The 22,604-nt window shown below is 30.5% G+C and overlaps 1 protein-coding gene across 2 annotated transcripts in view; it reads right to left on the bottom strand.

The window, feature by feature from the left end:
- Positions 1-22,604, bottom strand: part of STXBP5L (syntaxin binding protein 5 like) — a 257,780-nt gene that overhangs the window by 157,095 nt on the left and 78,081 nt on the right. For both annotated transcript variants that reach the window (XM_006905548.2, XM_006905549.1), the window contains 3 exons: positions 15,655-15,738; positions 11,665-11,788; positions 3,180-3,258 (listed from right to left, as the gene is read on the bottom strand). In XM_006905548.2, coding sequence (XP_006905610.1) covers positions 3,180-3,258; positions 11,665-11,788; positions 15,655-15,738 — 287 coding nt within the window. The remainder of the gene's footprint in view (positions 1-3,179; positions 3,259-11,664; positions 11,789-15,654; positions 15,739-22,604) is intronic.

Here is a 22,604-nt window from a genome sequence, read left to right as displayed (position 1 = left end):
ACTTCTCCTTAGGGGGCATACAAATGGCCTACAAAGATATGAAAAGATGCTCAACATCGCTAGTTATTAGGGAAATGCAAAGCAAAACCACAATGAGATACCATATCACACCTGTTAGAATAGCTATAATCAACAGGACAAGTAATATCTTGGAGAGGAGAAGATGCAGAGAAAAAGGAACCCTCATACACAGCTGGTGGGACTGCAAATTGGTACAGCCACTATGGAAAACAGTATGGAGGTTCTAAACTAAGAAGGGACCTCGAGATAATCATGCTAAGAGAAATAAGCCTGTCAGAAAAAGTTGAAAATCACATGATATCATTTATATGTGGGATATAAACCTAAAAGCAACAAATGAACAGGACAAACAGAGACTCATGGACATGGACTATAGACTAGTGGTTAGCAGAGGGTGGGAGTGGGGAAGGAGCGGGGAGATAGATGGAGTAAAGGGGGTCAAATATGTGGTGACAGAAAGAAATCTAACTATGGGAGGTGAACACACATTTTAAATATATATATGTCTTACTATTTAAGTGTACAACTAAAACTTATTGAATTTAGTTAACCAATGTCACCATAAAGAATAAATTAATTAATTTATAAAAAAGGACCAATTTTGTTATTTCTAAATATATATTTATGTTAGTAAGAAGACTTCTCCAGATTAAATCATTTCTAAAGAAATGAGTATAGGTTTTGTGTACCTTTGATTGTTACTTTGTTTTGCAACAAAAGTCACAACTCGGAGAACATATATTTTCATACTTATTGACCTTAATATCTGCTTCAAATATTAATAAAGATAATAACTATTTTTTCCATGTAAAAGTGAGTAAATTAATTCTCACCTCCTAGTACTAATCCAAACATAGGATAAGATGCAATTTACTCTCCCTCTTTTTTGTAAGCACATTGGAAAAATGTCCTTTCTAATATTGGAAAAGAGCAAACTTTTTCTGCTCTCATTATGGCTCTGAATCAGAAAACACTGTGTGTAAATTTAATTGTTGATATATGTGCACTTTTCTCTAAACTACCGAATGATTGAATAAAAAGTTATTTACTCAGGAAACGCTTAGGGAACCACTCATGGATAATGCATTAGATATTTAATTATCAGATTAAATCCACATTAGTATTGTCCTCATTTAATCAATAAGGTTAAATAATAACTAAGCAGAAAAACCCAAAAGAAAACAGATCAGACTTCAAAGCCTATTCGCCTATGCAGTGATCTGTACTGCCTGTAGTATAAAGTAGCTACAATTTACTGAATGATTACCATGCATATTGGCAATATATTGGCATATATTGTGCCATGAGCACATATAAAGTAAATTTTATGTAATCCTCAACCCAGTTGAGTAAAGCACTATTAGCCCCATTTTGTAGATGAGGAGTCTGGGATTCATGCAGAGTAAATAACTTATTCAGGTTACACATCTTGTGAGTGGCAGGGCAAGCTTCAAATCCAAATCCAAAAGTCCATGTTTTTTATTTCTAATGTTTCTCAAATTATGTGATAATCATCTACAGTATCAGAGGGGCACTAGATTCATTCGGCTGATCACTTTGTGAGATATATAGAGATGTTGTACACCTGAAACTAATATAATATTATATGCCAACTATAACTGAAAAATAAAAAATATTATTTAAAAACTTCATGAAAGGAAATTTATCTTTGGGTGGTGAACACAGTGTAATATATACATGGCATTTTATATTAATTGTACACTTGAAACCTATATAATGTTATTAACAATATCATTCCAATAAATTTAATAAAAAATAATAAAAATAAAATGGAGACAAAATTTTAAAAACCTATTTACCAGTCATCAAATATATGACATTACAAATTTATGCATAATTTAATTTAATCCTCCCAACCAGCACAATTAGATAAGTATAGTTAATGAGGAACTTAGAGTTTAAAAGAGTTAGTTAAAATGTTCAATGTCATATAGCTGTCTTACTCTATAAGCCAATAACCTTAACCATTACTTTACACTCTTGACTTGAATTCTGGATTCCTCAAGTACCCTCTCTCCACTTCTTTCCTCCCTTTCCCTGTTACTAAACTATCATTCCTTAAGTACCATCTCAGGCATCTCCTTTCCCAAGAAGAATTTCACTGATCTCTCTCTTCACTGTTCTCTACTCTCTCTAGGGTTAGGTGACTTTTGCTGTGCTCTCATAGTATGTCTCTATGAAAGTACCTCACATGTTATATAGAAACCACAAGTTTGTGGCCTTACTTCTGCTACTAGACTACAACAGATTCAAAATTAGGCAGTATTCTTTTCCATTTTAATACACCTAACAAACTGCACAAATATACATATATGTATTTTGTATAAGTTTTATATATAAATAAACTACATATGTATACTGGTTAAAAATGACCATAATGTTATTGTATTAAACTTTTAGAATAAATATAAACAACATTAAGTATACCTATAATACCAAAAAAAATTCTAGTGTGAGCAGATAAGTAATACAAAGTAGGATTGTCCAATTTAGGATTATAATAAAATTTAAATTTAAGCAAGATTTGGAATTATGGTAATTTGGATGAATATATTACCATTAATAATTATTGGAAGTAAATAGAATATTGTTGCAGTATAAGATATGGTTGCTATACATATGAGAGAATTTTATTAAATATTATTTTCTTTAATTTTCTATATAAAATTTAATACTATTTTATTATGCCAACATACGTAATTGTTTATCTTTCAAATTAATTATAATCTTTCCAACTTCAGAATTTAAGATCCTGAAGTACAGAGGCTTGGTTATGTATTTAATTCCTTCATGTGCAATACCAATAAATAGCTCTGCTTAACAATGCTAAATGACTGCTACTACCAATGTGCATTGCCAAAAAGTCCTACATTGTTAAAATTAATGTATATAATACTCATCTTAATATTCATAGAAATTTTAAAATAATAAACAGCTGTTATTTGTAATATTCATAATAATGATAATCATAGATATGCTTATTAGACAATGAGAAATCTTTTACTGTTAATATAGAGGATTCTGCCAGTTAATATAATTATGTAAAACTTTAAAAATACATAAACATTAAACGTTATCTGTCTTTCTTGCCTGTTTCTTATATATTTTCCCATATCTCCCAAAGTAAAAATGCATACCTGTTTCTACATGTCTTGTATTCTACTTTAAGAATTGGTTTACATGATTCAGATTTTCTTCCTTCTCTTTGACTTTTTCCTAAAGAAAGGAAAAGGATTTTATTAGATCTGATTTAAATTCTACTCATCCATGAGAATTAAAAAGTTTTACTAAAGGAATATAAAGAAAAAAGATAATGTAATTATGTATTTTTTTATAATAGGATAAACACATGTTTATGTATCCTAATATTTTTGTTAAATTTGTAAACAATTTATTGAATCTTAACAATTGACTGCTATGTAATCAATAAAGTTATTTGTGAACTTATCAAATTTGTATTGCTTTACATTCTCCATGTATAAACCTAGTCTCATGTAAGGTTATTTTAATTAAGTTTCAATATAAAATAATTTTGTAACTGAAGATATACATATTTATCTACAAAATGAAATGTATTATTATGAAAATCCATACTAGGCTAAAAATTTTATCTGTAATACAAGCAAACCTCTTTCATATACAGAAAAACGCTATTTAAAGTTTATGATAGACTACCAAAACCATTGCATTTTCATCAAATTCATTAAAGAAAGTCCATTAGACAAGGAACACAGATTATACACTTCATGATTTTAAAAAGTAATTTTAATGATGGTATCTATTTGCATAAAAAAATAATAGTTTCTTGTAGGGGAAGTGTTATGTTCTTTAGATTCCATAAGATTTTGAATAAAGAATCAAAAAAAGTATGAAATGGAAGGAAAACTACTTCTGCATCTAACATACTTATCTTTCAATTTATTCTTTTGCTTATGATTCTGTGTCTCACTTTGATAAAATTGATATTCTTTGATGATATATATTTTTTATTTTAGTAATTACCCTTACTTATTCTTGTAGTGCTACAATTGTTTATAGACATAGATACCTATTATATAAGGAGGTGTTTACATGCATATATGTGTAAATTTTCAGGATAGCTTCGGAGTGGCATAGCCAAAACCAAATAGAATGTCATGATAGTTGTATTTAATTTGTTTAAAGGGCAGGGTGTCAGCTTACAACATGCCTTATCTGCTTTTTCAAAGCAAGCTTTTGACATGCTTTCCAAAATTGCTTTATGAAGAGACACTTTAGCTCAAGGACTCACTCTGAACAGTTGTCTTAGGGAGGAAGAATAGCTTAGCTGGTTGCTGATTACTGGTTTTGGTAATGAATGAGAATAGAAAGAACAAAGTGACACAGCCAAAAAAAGAGATCCTTTCTTTTCATGGTGATGTCTTTTTCATCCAGTGCTTCTCTAATAATTGCCAAGCCATTAATTAACCAAAACAGTATATGTCATATTGTCAATATTTATGGAACCAATTATTATTTTTCAATCAGTACACATCGGTGTTATGTACTGATTTCAGTAGGAAAAAAATTATCTAATAATTAACATTTTACTTCAATGTCCAACTCCAAAATTAATTTGGGGGTAAAGGTTTACTTCTGTGATTATATTTATTTCCTGTCAATAATTAAAATATGCTTAAATGTCATATTGTGTAAAAATCAGAATCAACAACTCCATTTATTGAAAATCCTTATGTTCAGAGTATTGGACTAAGTGTCAGGGTACAAAGAAATAACTGACCAGCGAGAAGTATAAAATTTGCTAAATTAAACAAAACAAATATAAGAACAACAATATGAGGTACCATAAGCAAATGAGTGATAGACATAAAGTGTTGTAAAAGATGAGAATAAAACTGTGGTTTCCTTTTATAATAGAAGACTTTATGGAGTTCTACAAAAAACTTTACCTAAAGGCTAGACTGAGCACTAATAGATAGAATTTGGGTAAGAGAGCATAAGAAAAGATATGGAGACAGAATGTGCCTAGTGTGTTGAAGGAATAATGAATAAGCCAATTTGGGTAGATTAAAAGATTCATGTAAAAGAATAGTGAAAATAATGCTAATGAGGTGCAAGGAGCCAGACTGGCAATCTATAAAACTGGCAATATAGACAATGGACGGTCACTGGAAGCTTTCATGCTGGGAAGTGAAATATTTTAGAAATGTTAATAAGGCTTCATTTACTAGAGCAATTTTGAGGACATAAGATACTGATGCTGGAAAAATAAGTAGGAGATTATTGCAACAGTGCAGCGAGAGAAAAAAAAACAGGAAAAAGAAGAAAGAAAAACGAATAATCTTAAATGTGGAATATCATTAATCACACCAACATATGCATAATGGGAGTACGAAAAGGAGAAGAAAGAAAAGAGAAAAAAAAACATTCATAAAATCATGCTTGAAAACTTTATAAATTGGATGAAAAGCAATATCTTCACATCTAAGAACCTCAATGAACTCCATGTGTGATAAAAAGCAAAAATATTGAGCCACAGATACCTCACAGTAAAAATGCTAAAAGCCAAAAAGAAAATCTTGAAAGCAGCAAGAGAAAAATGACTTATCACATACAAGAGAGCCCCAATAAGATTAACAGCTGACTTTCTTATTAGAAAAATAAAATGGAGCCAAAAACAAAGAGTATTGGTAAAGGTAATTACATAGATAATTACAAAAGACAACATAAATGCATATTTCTTCTCCAATCTTCTCTTAACTGACTTAAGAAGCAATTGTTAAAATAATATGTACATAATTATAGTGTGGATATATAACACATTTGACAATAACAACATAAAGAAGATAGATGGGAACAAAGTTATACTAGAACAAGAAAATGACACCAAATGGTAATTTGAATCCACAGAAAAAGAAGAGAACCACAAATGATAAGCAAAAAGGTTAACATAACAAATTCTACACACGCACACACACGCACACACACACACATATGTATACTGGATCTATTTTCTTTTGTCAACTTCTTTAAAAGATGAAAATACTACAAGACCATGCACAGACCTTATGTCTGTAGCCCTAGACTACTTCATACTTTCAAATTAGCCCATACTTAGGCTTTAAAAATTCATTTAAAAAAATTATTGCTAAAGCTTTTTCTGGTGTTAGTGGCATCCAATGGTATCTGCCCTAGACAAGCAAAGGCAGGTACTTGTTCTCCCTGTAGGCACCTTTTTCTCCCCAGATTTTAAGTTAGTTGTTTGCTCTGTCTCCTTAATTCTCTGATGAATTCAATAAAAGTTTTAATTTGCAGTTTGTCTAGTTTTTTGTTGTTGTTATATGAGTGGTAATGATGCTCCTCCCAGCTTTCTATCTCTATGTGGAGATTAAATAACACACTTCTGAATAATACAAAAGTCAAAGGATAAATATCAAAAGCAATTTTAAAATGTCTTGAACTAAATGAAAATGAAAACACAACTTATCAAAATTTGTGGGATGCAGCAAAAGCAGTGCTTAGAGGAAAATTTATATCATTGAATGCATATATTAAAAAAGAAGAAAGATATAAAATCAATCATCTAAGTTTCCACCTTAGAACCCTAGAAATAGAAGGACAAATTAAATCCAAGTACAGCAGAAGAAAATAGTAAGAATTAGAGTGGACATAAATGAAATTGAAAACAAGAAACCCACAGAGAAAATCAAGAAAATCTAAAGCTGATTCTTTGAAAAGATCAATAAAATAGACAAGCCTCTAACCTGGTTAACTAAGAAAAAAAGAGAGAGGACACAAATTCCTAATATCAGAAATGAAAGAGTAGATATCACTAAAGATCCCATGACATAAAAAGGAGAATAAAGGAATACTATGAAAAACTCTATGCCTACAAATTTGAAAATCTAGATGAAATGAACTAATTCCTTAAAAGACACAATCTGCCAAAACTCACACAAGAAGAAATGGGCAATCTGAACAAGTTTATATCTATTAAAGAAATTAAATTAATAATCAATAATCTTCCAAAACAGAACGCATCAGACCCAGATGGGTTCACTGGTGAATTCTACCAAATATTTAAGTAAAAAATTATATTCTTATAATCCCTACAATTCTCTACAATATCAGAAGATAAAAGCAGAAGGAATTCTTCCTAACTCATTCTATGAGGCCAGCATTACTCTAACACCCAAATCAAAAACATTACCAAAAGAAAAAAAAAAAAACACACAAACCAATATCTGTCATGAGCATTAATGTAAAAATCATTAACAAAATAGCAAATTAAATCCTACAATGTATTAAAAGAATTCTATACCATGACTAAATGTGATTTATGCCAGGTATGCAGGCTTGTTTAACATTTAATAACCAATTAATATAACCCGTTACATCAACAGGCTAAAAAAGAAAAATCGCATTATACAAATAGATTCAGAAAAAGCATTTGATAAAATCCACATCCATTTATGATAAAAAACTCTCAGTAAACTAAGAATACATGGAAACTTAGTCAACATGATGATGATGAACATCTACAAAAAACCTGCTGGTGACATTATACTTAATGGTGAAACTCACATCTTTCCTAGTAAAGTTAAGAAAGAGCAAGGCAAGGTTGTCCCCTCTTACTACTCCCTTACAAGATTATGCTAGAGTCCTAGCTAATGAAATAGGAGAATAAAACAAAATGTAAGGCACACAGATTGGAAAGGAAGAAATAAAACTGTTAGCAAATGACACAACCGTCTATGTAGGAAATCTGAAACAATCAACAAAAATATCTTCTGTAACTAAGAAGTGATTATAGCAAGGTTGCAAGATACAATTTTAATATATAAAAGTCTATTGTTTTTCTATATACCAGCAAAAAATAAGTGGAAATTTTTTATTTCTATATTGTAATTGCTAGTTTAAATTTTTTTAACTAAATTTATTATGGTAACATTGGTTAATAAAATTAATTAGGTTTCAAGTGTACGATTCAATAATACATCATCTATATATTGCATTATGTGTTTATCACCCAAAGTTAAGTCTCCTTCTGTCATCATATATTTGACTCTCACTATCCTTTTTTACCTCCCCTCTCTACTTTTTCTTTCTGGTAGTCACTAAATTGTCGTCTGTGTCCATGAGTTTCTGTTTGTCTTTCAGTTTTATATCTCACATATGAGTGAAATCATATGGTTTCAACTTTTCCTGTCTGACTTATTTCACTTGGCGTGATAATCTCAAAATCCATCCATGTTGTCACAAATGTCAGTATTTCATCTTTTCTTATAGCTGAGTAATATTCCATTGTATATACGTACCACATCTTCTTTATCTAATCATCTGTTGAGGACAATTTGTTTCCATGTCTTGGTCACTGTGGATAAAGCCACAATGAACATCGGGGTACATATATCTTCACAGATACATGTTTTCAAATTTAGGGGGTAGATACCCAAAAGAGGGAATCCTGGGTCATATGGTAATTCTATTCTTAAATTTTTTGAGGAACCTCCATACTATTTTCCAGAGTGGCTGTACCAAATTACACTATCACCAGCAGTAAGTGACGGTTCTTTTATCTCTACAACCTCTCCAACACTTATTACTTGTCCTGTTGATGATAGCCATTCTAACAGGCATGAGGTGGTATCTCATTGTGGTTTTGATTCCTATTTCCCTAAAAGCTAGTGAAGTTGAGCATCTTTTCATATGGTCTGATGGCCATTTGTGTGTGTTCTTGGGAGAAGTGTCTGTTCAGGTCCTCTGCCCATTTTTTAATGGGAATGTTTGCTTTTATGTTGTTAAGTTGTATGAGTTATTCATATATTTTTAAATGTGATATTAAAAATATAATACCATTTATATTAGCACCTAAAAAATGAAATACTTAGGTATAAGTCTAACAAAATATAAGATCTATATGGGTAAAACGAAAAACCTCTGATAAGTAAAATCAAAGAACTAAATAAATGGAGAGATAGTTCATATTCATGGATAGGAAGACAATATTGTCAAGATGTCAGTTCACCCCTATTTGATCTATAAATTCAATGCAATCTTGATCAAAATCCAAGCACGTTAGTTTGTAGACATTGGCAAACTGATATCAATGTTTATATGAAGAGGCATTAGATCCAGTAAAACCAATACAATAATGAAGAAGAACAAAGGGGAAATACTGAAACTATGAGGATTTTAAGACTTATATAAAATTACAGTTATCAAAACAATGTGGTATTGGAGAAATATAGACAAATAGATCAATCCTATAGAAAACAAAAAATAAACTGGTAGGCCTAAATCCAACCCAACAGTAATTACATTTAATATTAATGGACTAAATATTCCAACTAAATGATATAAGACTGGATAAAAAAAAAAAAAAGCAAGACCCATCTATATGCTCTCTATAAGAGACATAAGGAATGTCTAATAATAAAGACTCAAAATGCGTAGTAGAAAAAATAAGAGAGTCAAATATATGGTGGCAGAAGGAAATTTAACTTTGGGTGGTGAACACACAATGCAATATACATATTATTGAATTATACACTTGAAATCTATACAATTTTATTAACCAATATCACCCCAATGAATTTAATAAAAAGAAAATTAAAGTGAAAAGTAGACAATTTTATTATCATGTTAGGAAATTTTAATACCACTCTTTCAGAAATTGATAGTACTAGTCATATATCAGGAAAATCACAGAGGATCTGATTAATGTTATTAAACACCTTTACCTATTTGAGTTTTAAAGTATGTAAAGCAGGAAGGAAGAGAATTAGAATGAAAAATCCATAATAATAGAGATTTTAATTTACCTCTCTCAGAATTGAAAAATCAAACAACAAAAACATGCAAAAATTTAAACAGTACAAAATAAACAAAATTTCAAGTTTGACCTTTGTGTAACAATTAAGAAATGTACATTCTTCTCAAGTACACTTGGAACTTTATAGTAATTGTGTATGTCTAGTTATAAAGCATATCTCAGTAAATTCTGTAGAACTAGTACAAAGCCACAGTCTCTGACTACGACTAATTGTAAAAACTATAAACACTTTTAGAAGTTAGAAATCACATATCTAAATAACTGATAGGTAAAAAGTAGAATTATAATAGGGATTAGAAAATACCTCAAACTGAATATTTATGAAACTTTACATAATATTAATGAAATTACATATCAAAATTTATAGGATACAGCTGAAGTGGCATTTAGAAAAATTTTTTTATTTTAGAAAATAAAAACAGCTAAATTAAAGGGAACAAAATGAACCCAAAGAATATAAATAGATATGACCGTGGATACCAAAATCACTGACACTGACTTAATTATGTCATAGTCAGGCACCAGGAATTTAATTTGATTTATATGTTATGAGAGAAACAGATGTCGATGTTTTCAACAAACTGTGAACAGAACTACAGTTCTTTTAAAAGGAAAACAAAATTAAAGAAAACAACCCAAAGTAATAAAATAAATATGGATATGGTAAAACATGTGAAAGGATTAAATATCCAATCAACTGAAGAAGAACTTGTATAGAAGTTGACTGTTGAGAATAAAAAGAAAACTTATGAATAAATCTTATTGCACATTTGCAAACAAAAGACATAACGATTTTTTTTTTATAGCAGAGGTGGAGAGGAAGGGAACCCACCATACAAATGAATAATTAAACCTGAGTGGATGTATAGCAAATACCTATCAAGGTTTCCATATGGCAATCTTTAAATAAAGCATCTCAAGAAAGTGTCTAAATGTAATCTCTAAGTAAAGCGGCGAGGTTAAATACATTAATCATTTACAGATGCAGCATGCAACTGTGGTACAAAAATTGACAGACCAACACAAGATGAATAATTTTAACTAGTGATTTATAAGTCACTCATTATACAAAACCACTTATTTTAAAGTGTGACACTATAAAAAATGCTCAGAAATTATAAGATAGAATGTGTTTGATTAACTGCAAGGTTTTGACCTCTCTGTTCCTAGAAACAACCAATGATGTGAGGTAAACATGGAACTCAGATCATCACCAATATTCTTGGAGATAATATGGTCATCTGAATAAAAGATATTCATACTATTGAACTTTTTATTCTGCCCAGTTAGGTAAACAGATCCAACATAAATGCTAAATACCTCTTTTCAGTGAGGAAGATATTATAAATACAACCTATAAGAATACCACAGTCATAATTTAGTGGAATCAAATGGCAAAAATGGAAATAAATGGGGAAACTAGAAAACAACAGATTATAAAGCGTTACAGGACTTAGGTCTGAAAGTCAGATCTAGGTAATGCCATTTTCTCACTAGCTCCTTAACCTTTAAAATTGGCCAAATACATCCTCTGCTTCAGATACATTAACCATCCATTATCTAATTTTGGTTGGAAGGGTCTATATAAATATCACTTACAAAGCAGGAAAGTGAATAGACAGGAAGAAGGGAAGCACAGAAAGTTTAGGGCATAATATAGGGGATCTGAAGGAGGTATAAAAGAAGTATTTAGAATCAGAAGCTATGTTCTATCACCTCTTTCTACCAAACACACTGATACCGCCTCTCCTACTTTAAGTGAAGGCACTGTAATTCTAGTTTCTTTCTTTTGAAAGCATATGTCTTACCATGCGGAATTGTGGTCTGGAAAGGACGACTTGGGCTTTTCAGGTTCCATAAAGTCAAGCTGCCATCCGAATGGCTGCACATGAACTGTTTGCCTTCATGGTGCCAATCAATTGAATGAATAGCCTAATGAAATAACAATTAAAAACAAGCAGAGAGGGGAAAAGTTGATATGTTATATCATTCTATATTCCAAAGGAAAAATATTATAACATAAAATTACTATAGCAATAACACTTAAGAAACATATGTATTTTTTTTGACCTAGATGACACTATTTTTAGTTTAGCTCTCTACAGTCTTATAAAAGGATACAAAAACTCATCTCTTGAAATAAAGAAAATTTCTTAATAGCATTAGATCCCAGAACTTTTTATTATAAGTTCTATGTCCTCCTTGTATCCTATAATGCTTCCTTGAAAAATTATTTACATAGAAATAAAAGCAAGGTTATCAGAAGGTAATTTCTAATAAGGTAGTAGCCTAGTTACATTTAAAGAAGTCAATTTAAAAAATAATTTACATAAGAGCTACCATCTGAGGTCTTACTATGCGCCAGACCAATGGTAAGCATTTTATGTACATTATTTCATTTAATTATAAAACAGGTACTATTTTCTCCAATTTACACATGGCAAAATAGACCTAGAAAGATATTTGTTCAGGTCACACAACTCAGAGCCAAGGTCTAACTACAAACACATATTCTCAGTCATTGTACCATATTGCCTCTAACATAAACAATTTAAATTGATTTGAAGCAAGAAGAGTTCACAATTTTTTTTTTATATTTACAAGTTCACTCTGTTGTTGTGAATTAAGAAGTACTATTCCATTTTCCTAAATTGTTTTACTCCCAGTGGTAGTACAGTGTCTTGCAAAAAAATATATGTTGAATGAACAAGCAATTAATGTCATCATACATGCCCACATCCTTGGTATTTTTTCTAAATATATGGAACTTGGATAATGTACTAAGCACTATGGGACAAGCTATAGTAGACATAAAAGCTGAACAGATGAATATGACATGATCCTTTCCTTAAAGGAACTTAAAAAAATAGTGAGACAGAAAAGACTAATGTGTATGAACTTCCAAACAATAAGTAATATTAGAGTTACAGCTAATTGACAGCTAGAGTAATCATTAGACATATCGTAAAGGAAATATGATACAAGCTGTACCTGAAAAGATAAATAAGATTTAATTAAGTGGAAAAAATAGCATGAAACTCTAGACATGTTTTTCTCTCACCCTGTTCTTCATTACTAGGCAGAGAAGATTTATTTTTTGCCAGGGTTCAAGACGCAGTTGGGGAGGGAGAGAACACTCTTCTTTATCTTCTCCTTTGCTTATTTCTTCTCATGGTTATAGCTGGCTCGAGGGAAATGTTACTTTTTGCTTCCTCTACATGTTAACTTGGATGAACCTTAGTCAATTTAAAGTTCTCTCAGACTGCCTTTTACAAACAGTGGGAGCAGAGAAAATGTCTCCAGCCCTAACCCTTCTTCCTATACCAGTGAATTTCTACCTACTAGAGAAAATAGATACAAAAATAATAGAGAAAATTTCTACCTACTAGAGAAAATAGATACAAAAATAATAGCTACAACACAAAATCATAACAAATAAGTACTATAAAACTATTGTACAGAGTAGATATGTAAAACCAACTAGTTACTAGAGAGGAGGATGTCAAATAGTGGAAATATTGAAAGCTGGGATTTGAACTAATTTAAGGAATAAATATTCAATTTCTATTTGTTTATACCCTACTCTTTTCTTAGAAAGGACCTTAAGGGTCTTCTAAAAAGCAAAATATAATAAAACTAATTCAAGAAGAATTATAAAAGATAGAAAACAGAATTTGGCCAGTGTGGTCAACTCAGTGGCTGTGATTGAATTTTTTGAAAACAAAAAGAAAAAGGAAACCCAAAAAGCTGGGTGATAATACGAAAAAAAAGAGAAATGGCAGTTACTCAAGGAATTAAAAGGTTAGCCTCATATCAAATTCTTGAGAGATTTCTCTGTGAGAGATTGTTTAAGAAATATTAACGTAATAAAACAAAAATTTCACAGCTGATGTGGAAGTAAAATTCATATAGTTATTTTTGAAAATGAGTTTGGATTGATAAAAAAAACTCTCAATCCATCGTGGTTATTAATCAAGGGACTAGTTAGATAGTCCAAATAGTTTTACAGTGGCTAAAGAATTTATAAGATTTCAATATGCCAAAGAGAAAGGAATTCATGATAAGAAATTAGCAGGAGCAAAGGCTTGGAGGTGGTAATAAATGATATGTTTAGGAGATAGTGAATAACATGTCTGAAATGTAAAGAGTGTATAGAAGGATTAACTGAAGAAAAAAGATGGTACCAGGGCCTTAAATCTCATATCAAAAAATAAAAACTTTGTACTGTTGACAATTGGAAGCCATTCAAAGGTTCAGAGGTAGAGAATTACATAATCTGACTATGTCTGAAAATGGTAATCTTGTTAGTAAAAGATATACTGAAAAGGTGAGATAGCAAAGAAATGGTACATATATCGTATAAATCAATATTTAAAATTATTTCTAGGTATAAAATAGGTTTAGTGTAGTATTTTACTGACTTACTTAAACATTGTTAATCTTTATTTAAACATTTATTTCAAAAATTATTTTTGCTCATTTTTCAAAGTTAGAAATGTTCCTTCTACACTATTTAAAGCCATAGGAAACCCAGCTGATTCCATATTTTCCTCTAGATTTCCTTTTTAGCTCTATTCTAGTTCCAACTGGCTAAATTCACAGATGGTATTTGGACTATTATCTAGCTACCAGTCTTGAGAGAGGGAGCAATCTCCATCCACATCTTTATATTTTGTGTATTTAACAAAAGGAAAATCCTAGCTTGGCTCCCTACGACCTTCTTTCCTTATGATTCAAGATGCCCCCCAAGTTCATCATAAAGAGTATATTTATATAACATAATTTGCCAGAGTATCTTTCACCAATCATGACCAAATTATCTATAAACCTTTGGCTATCTTTAAGCACAAAACTTAAGAATTAAACCACTACAAGAGGAAAGGAGGAAGCACACAAAAAAAGGGTTCTAAAAAAATGTTTAAATTTCTTTTTCTATTTTATATCAGTTTTGCCTTAAATTCTTTAGCATTCTTCCCATTTAAGTGTGGGTGATACTACACTGCAATTTTTGACCTATATTTCCTCCTATCTCTCCTCACTCTACCCGTTTCAGAATTTAATTGACAATATAGATGATCAACTTTATTTTTCATAGCTACAAAAGAGAATTCTCCTTTCCCGCCTTTTGCCCCCAGCCTCACTGTCTTCATTAGTCTTTTCTGAAAGGGGAAATAATTAATGGCCTAGAGTTAATTTCTGAACAATTGAAGTATCACTTCAGAAACTATTCCTTGATGAAAAGTTCATTGCTTTCTCTAAATGAAATTCTAATTAGTCTCAACTATGTATAATAAAACCTACTTCAAGATCTTATTGAGTCTTATTATTAAGTATTACTATTTACAAAATCTCACTTTATGCTAAGAAGGCAAATATTAGAAGATAAGAGCATTCAAACTGACTACTTAAACTTTCTGCCACAGGAAAAGAATATTCTAAGGGAGATGTAAATAGAGTCTTTAGCGACCTTAAGGACAATGAGTCGGGACAAAAGCACGCAAAGCCTAAAGAAAGGAAAAGGAGTTCAGATGCAGCTGGAGATACAGTACGGGTAATAGATGCCAAATATATAAAGGATGCCAAAAAGTGCCCAATAATGGGCAGTCAAGGCAGAATTCCCACTCAGGAGAACAACCCAGAGTTGGAACTTGTGCAAATACAATAGTCAGTGTGAGGCATTGAGTCATAACTAGGCAGTTTTCCAATGATAAAAGTGTTGGTAACATACAAAGCTTAAAAGTAGAACATAAGTACAAAGTCACAATACTTGTTCAAATATTTCAATAGAAATAACTTACCTCATCATAATAAACTCTCAGTTCTGCTCTTTTAGATTTCAAGTCCCAGAATACTACAGTACCATTTTCATAACCTATTAGCAGCTGGAAAACATAAGAACAATCATTTTTTGTAATTCTAACATTAATTTTAACTTGCTCTAAATAAAGTTTAATGGTAATACAATAAAGCAAAATCATACTACATAATACAACTTTATTTAGAATACCAATTTTTCCAGATCCTGAATATTTTTCCTTCATTTTAAAAAAACTGACAAATAAGCTACTTCGATATAAACATTTACCAATTAAATATGCCACATTCCAAAGAGGAATTGAGGAAATGAAAATATACATAACACAACATAAAAATAAGAAAATTAAAATAAAACAAGAGCTAGAAAATAAAGATGAAATAAAGGATTAAATGAGATAAGTTTGATAAACTATGTATAACTCCATTCCATCTTATGCACTTAAAAAATGTGGCCATAAATTTGGCATCAGTTTTCTCTATATCAAATCCTCTTTTCTTTGACTTATAACAGCATTTCAAACTCAGATTTATGAACCCATAGAAGTTCACAAAGGTATTCTAGAGAGTCACATCATTAAAAATGGTCAATATTTGTTTATAAATCAATAAATAAGACAAGTAAAATATATGTTCTTCATTTTAACATAAAAGAATCTGAAAACAGATAATTATAAGATCATATTAAAAACTCAGTCATTCAGCTAAACAGTGCTGAATGACTTTTACTTTAATATATTCTGAGTTATTTCATTCTGTTAAATTTAACCTATCATTGATTAAAATATCAGGAAGGATAAAAATAGACCAATGTTCAAATAGTGATAATATTTCCCATGGATTTGCCTTAAGATGACTTTCTAGAAATCTACTAGTATTTGTTGAAATTCTTATACAGTGTGATGTTTCAGTAATTCTAAAAAAAAAAAAAAAAAAAAAAAAAAAAAGCGAAAAACAGTGATAAAACAGAAAATACAGTGGTGGTTATAAGTTATTCCTCTAATAGCAGCCTGAGACCTAATCACTTATCTCAAAATTTTATAACAGAACACAAAAAGTAATAGACCAGCTAGTAGTTTTAACAGGAAATAATCAAAATTTCAAACATCAGGGTCAGGAAAGCAATGTATTTTATTTTTGAAGGTACAGCATATATTTAAATGTTTTGTTATTAAACCAAAGTTTTTTTATTAAATTTATCGGGGTGACATTAGCTAATAAAATTATATAGCTTTCAAGTGTACAATTCGATAATATATCATCTGTATACTGCATTATGTGTTCACCACCCAAAGTTACATTTTCTTTCATCACCATATAGTTGACCTCCTTTACCCTTATCTACCTTCCCTCTCCCCCTTTCCCTCTGGTAACCACCAAACTGTTGTCCATGTCCATGAGTCTCTGTTTGTTTGTCTTGCTCATTTATTACTTTCAGTGTTATATCCCATATATGAGTGAAATCATATGGTTCTTAACTTTTTCAGTCTGACTTAATTTTACTTAGCATGATAATCTCAAGCTCTATCCATGTTGTCACAAATGGCAGTATTTCATCTTTTCTTATAGCTGAGTAATATTCCATTGTATATATGTGCCACATCTTTATCCAACCATCTATTGAAGGACACTTTGGTTGTTTCCATATCTTGGCCACTGTGAATAATGCTGCAATGAATACTTGAGTGCATATATCTTTATAGATAAATGTTTTCGAATTTGGGGATAGACACCCAAAAGGGGGATTGCTGGGTCATATGGTAATTCTATTCTTAATTTTTTTTGAGAAACTTCCATACTGTTATCTAGAGTGGCTGTACCAGTTTACATTCTCACCAGCAATGTATGAGGGTTCCTTTTTCCCCTCAACCTCTCTAACACTTGTTATGATTTGTCTTCCTGATGATAGCCATTCTAACAGGTTTGAGGTGGTATCTTATTATGGTTTTGATTTGCATGTCCATAATAGCTAGTGAAGTTGAGCATCTTTTCATATGTCTGTAGGCTGTTTGTATGTCTTCTTGGGAGAAGTGTCTGTTCGGGTCCTCTGCCTATTTTTTAATGGGATTGTTTTTTGTCGTTAAATTGTATGAGTCTGTATATATTTTGAACATTAGTATAAAAAGAGAGAGAACAGAGGTAAAAATCATAGAATACCACCAAACTAAAATAAAGAAACACAAGGGAAAAGAAACAATGGAGGCACCAAGCTACCAAGAAACAAGAGATAAATGGCTATAGGAAAGCCTCATATATCTATAACCACCCTAAATGTAAATGGACTGAACTCACTAATAAAAAGGAATAAAGTAGCAGATTGGATCAAAAACCGAAACCCAACCATATGCTGCCTTCAAGAGATACATCTCAGCTGCAAGGATAAATATACATTCAAAACGAAAGGATGGAAAACGATACTCCAAGCATATGGCATTCAGAGAAAAGCAGGTGTAGCCATACTTACATCTCATAAAATAGACTTCAAGATACAAAAGGTAACAAGAGACAAAGATGCACGTTTCATAATGATAAAGGAAACAATAAAGCAAGAAGACATAACACTTATCAATATATATGCTCTAAGATAGGGAGCACCAAAATCTATAAAGTAACTACTAACAGAACTAAAAGGAGAAACTGACAAAAACACAATGATAGCAGGGGACCTAAATACCCCACTCACAGCTATGAACAGATCATCCAAACAGAAAATCAATAAAGAAATATCAGCCTTAAATGACACATTAGACCAATTGGACATAATCAACATTTAGAACCTTTCATCCTATAACACCAGATTGTACATTCTTCTCCTAGTGCACATACACAATAAATTTTTAAACTGATTTGACAAAATATTTGAGCATCTTTACATACTGAATTAAAATAAATGGCATAATGACTCTAAATTTAAAAAGTCAAAATTAAGTATAAATTTAAAGAATATTTCTTAAAATAAAATTTATATATATAAATTTATATGTATACATATATATGTATATATGTATATATATATGCATACTATACTAAAATATGTTTTAACTTCAAATCTATATTTTTACATATCAGAGAAACTGATAAACAATAAAACCAATTCTCAGTATATAAGAACAAATTCCTATAGAGTATATGGAAACAAAATTTGTAAATCAAAAAGTTTGGAATATCTGACTTAAGCCAGAAAATTAATAATATAATCTTTCATAATCTGAGCCCAAAGATTTAATGACATAGTAACAATGCTATTATATATTTTCAAAGTAAACATTTGAAAGATAATGGTTGTAAAACATTACTAGCAGTAGCCTCAGTAGATCACAAAATATAAAATACTAAACCTCAAAATGTCATAAATCATGGAGATAATTATATAAGATTATAATACAGCAAATATGAAAAGACATTTGAATTACTTAGAGAACTGAGAAAGAGAAAAGCAGCCCTGACACCCAGGAGATAGCAGACAAGGTCACTCTGTGACCATGATGTATGAAGACAAAAACAAGATCATTCTGCAATCATATCTGACCACACCAAACCAAAAAAATATATATTAATTTATATTTCATAAAATTATATATTATATATATAAGAATGTAAGTACCATAAAAAGCACAGAAGTAGGGTGACTTTTTCACTACCATATCATTAGAACCTGGAACAGTATCTAAGGATAAAAGGTATCTGATAAATATCTGTTAAATTATTAAATACCAAGAATCAAAATTATAGACACTATATTCACTAACAACAATAAAATCAAAAGTCACTGACAAAAATATTTGAAAACTAAAAAATATACTTCTAAATAATTGATGGCAAAGAAGAAATCATGGCGAAATGTATAAAATAAAAAAGAAGAGAAACACCTCATTGAAACTTGTGGAATACAGATGAATCTTCATCAAGAGAGAAATTTATGGTTTCATTCATGAAAAGAAGAAAATTTTTAATTTTTTACTGATATAAGCATTTGACACTAGGATTTTTTTTTTTTTTTTTGGTAAACACCAGTCTATTTTCTGCCTCTATAAAGTTGGCTATGCTAAATATTTTATATGTGTAGAATCATACAGTATTTGCCTTTTATGTTGGGCTTATTTCATTTAGCATAAAGTTTTCAAGGTTTAGAAAATTTTTTTAAAATAGGAAACAGGAAACAGAAAAAAATGAGTCATCTAAGAGCAAAGAATACCTTTCACTTTTTCAAGTATACTTTTATATCTTTCAGAAAGTTTGAAAGTCTTCCATATATAGATTTTCTTGTTAATTTTAGAGCTAATTATTTTGAATTTTTGGTTGCCATTTTATATGGGATCTTCTCTTCGTTGACTCTTCTAAGAGGATATTTTTTCTGTGGTTGCATTTTAGCATGCTATCCTCTAAATTTTTTTATTGTTGGTATTCATTTTAATGTTGATTTTCTTAGGCAAGCCAAGTACATTATCATATAATCTAAAATAGAGACTCTTTCACTTCTTCCTTTTCAATTTTTATTCTTTTAGTGATTTGTACTTATCTAACCACATAACTAAAAATCCTATAGTGTTAAAAGTGGTGGAGAGGATAAGCATCCTTGCTTCCTTCCTGACTTTAGTACTAATGCCTCTAGTGTTTCCCTATTAAAGTCCTGAATTCTATATGTTTTTTAACATATACATAGTTAAAGTACATATGAATTAATTCATTTTTATTCATTTTATAAATGAATAGGTGTTTAATTTTTTAAGAACTATTTTATTGAAGTCTAGAGAAAAGTACATAAATTATAGATGTGTCTTTTATGAATTATGATGAAGCGAACAAATCCATGAAACTACTACCTAGGTCAAGAAATAGGAAAACAAGTAATAAAAGAAAAACAGTTCAAGACACTCAGAAGCCTATTTCACATCCTTACCCAGTCAATATTTTCATCCTCTTCTCTAAACGTAACTACTATCTTGACTTTTAACACTATAGGTTACTGTTGTCTATTTCTGAATTTTATATAAATGGAATTATACATAACATATTCTTTCTTGAAAACTGTACCAGTTTTCATTTCCACAAACTGTATATGAGACTCTAATTCTTTCTTATCTTCTTTAAAAATTAATATTGTTAACAGCTATACAATGTTAAATAGAAGATGTATATAGTTGGCATCTGTATCTCATTTCTTATAAGAAGAGAAAAAATTTTATTAATTCACCATTAAGGAGGAAATAAAAATTTTCATATTTTGAGTAAATTAACACAGTTCAGATTAATAAAGTTCCTTTCTTTTCCTAATATAACAAGAGGTTTTTTTATTTATCACGAAGGGAAGTTGAATTTTATCAAATGCTTCTTATGTATCTTTTTATTGTCATACATTTTTATTATTTCTGTTAATAGTCTAGTTACACTGATTTTGAAAAGTTAAAACAACTTTTTAGTCCTGGGATGAATGCAAATTGGTTGTGTTCCTTTGTGCCTTCTCTTTTTGATTCTTGATCAGGCTTGATAAAGATGCATCAGTTTTATTAGTGTTTTCACAAAATCAACTTTTATTTTTGCTAAGGTACTACATTTTTGTTTTCCATTTCTTTTAATTATTTCTCTCATGCATTGTATTAGTCAGAGTTCTCCAGAGAAATAGGACCTACAGGATGTACATATGTGTGTGTGTGTGTGTGTGTGCGCGCGCGCGTGTGCGTTTAAAGAGATTATTATAAGGAATTGGCTCACACAATTATGGAGGCCGACAAGTCCCAAGATCTGCAGGGTGAGCTGGCAAACTAGAGACCTAGAGAGCTGATGTAGTTCCAGTCTGAGTCTTAAGGCCTGAGAACCAAGAGAACTGATTGTGTAATTTCAATCTGAAGGCCAGCAAGCTTGAGATCCAGGAAGAGCTGATGTTTCAGACCAAATCTGAAGGCGGGAAAAGTTTATATCTCAGTATGGAAGCAGTCAGGCAGGAGGAATTCTCTTTACTTGGAGGAAGGTCAGCCTTTTTTATTCTATTCAGGCAACTGATTCGATGAGGCCTACCCACATTAGGGAGGCCAATCTGCTTTACTCCGTCTACTGATTTAAATGTTAATCTTATCCCAAAACACCCTCACAGAAACACCAAGAATAATATTCAGCCAAATATCTGGGCACCCCAAGACTCAGTCATGTTAACACATAAAACTAACCATCACATCTTTATCCTTCTTCTACTTTGAGTTTAATTCATTATTTTTCAATCTTTATACTAAGATTATTGATTTTCAGCTTTTCTTTACTTTTTAATAAATGCAATAAAAATCTAAATTTCCCTCTAAGCAGAGCTTTAGCTACATTCTGCAAGTTTTGACATGCCACATTTCTATTATAATTTAATTTAAAATATATTCTAATTTTAATACTAATTTCTTCATGACATGTAAGTTATTCAGAAGTATATTGCTTAATTAGTAAACATTTGGGAAATTTCCTATTGTGTTTGATTGGTAATCTTGCTAAATTATCCTGTGGTTAGAGAACATATTGTGTATCATTTTAATCCTCTGAATTTGTTGAAACATGTTTTATGGCTCAACAAATGTACAACTTTGGTAAATACTTCACATACATTTAGAATATAATGTGCAGTCTGAAGGTATTGGGTGTAATGTACTATACCATCAATTAGGTTAATCAAGTTGTTCAAATTTTCTTTGTTCTCACTATTTCTTTGTTTGTTTATTCTCTCAATGACTCAGAGAGGTATATTAAACTCTCTAGCAACGACTGTGGATTTGAGTATTTTTCATTTTAGTTATGTCGTTTGCTTTATATTTTTTAGTTCTGTTAAATTAACATGCACATATGCAACTCCCAAGGAATCATGGAAACCAAAAACATCGTTCTGATATGCATATGTTTCAGTTAATATGGTACCATGCACGGCCTATACAATATGAAGCTCTGTTAATAGGATATA

Source organism: Pteropus alecto, unplaced genomic scaffold (assembly GCF_000325575.1).
Source record: "Pteropus alecto unplaced genomic scaffold, ASM32557v1 scaffold251, whole genome shotgun sequence".
Lineage (NCBI taxonomy): Eukaryota > Metazoa > Chordata > Mammalia > Chiroptera > Pteropodidae > Pteropus > Pteropus alecto.
This window is presented reverse-complemented; position numbering and strand designations above follow the sequence as displayed.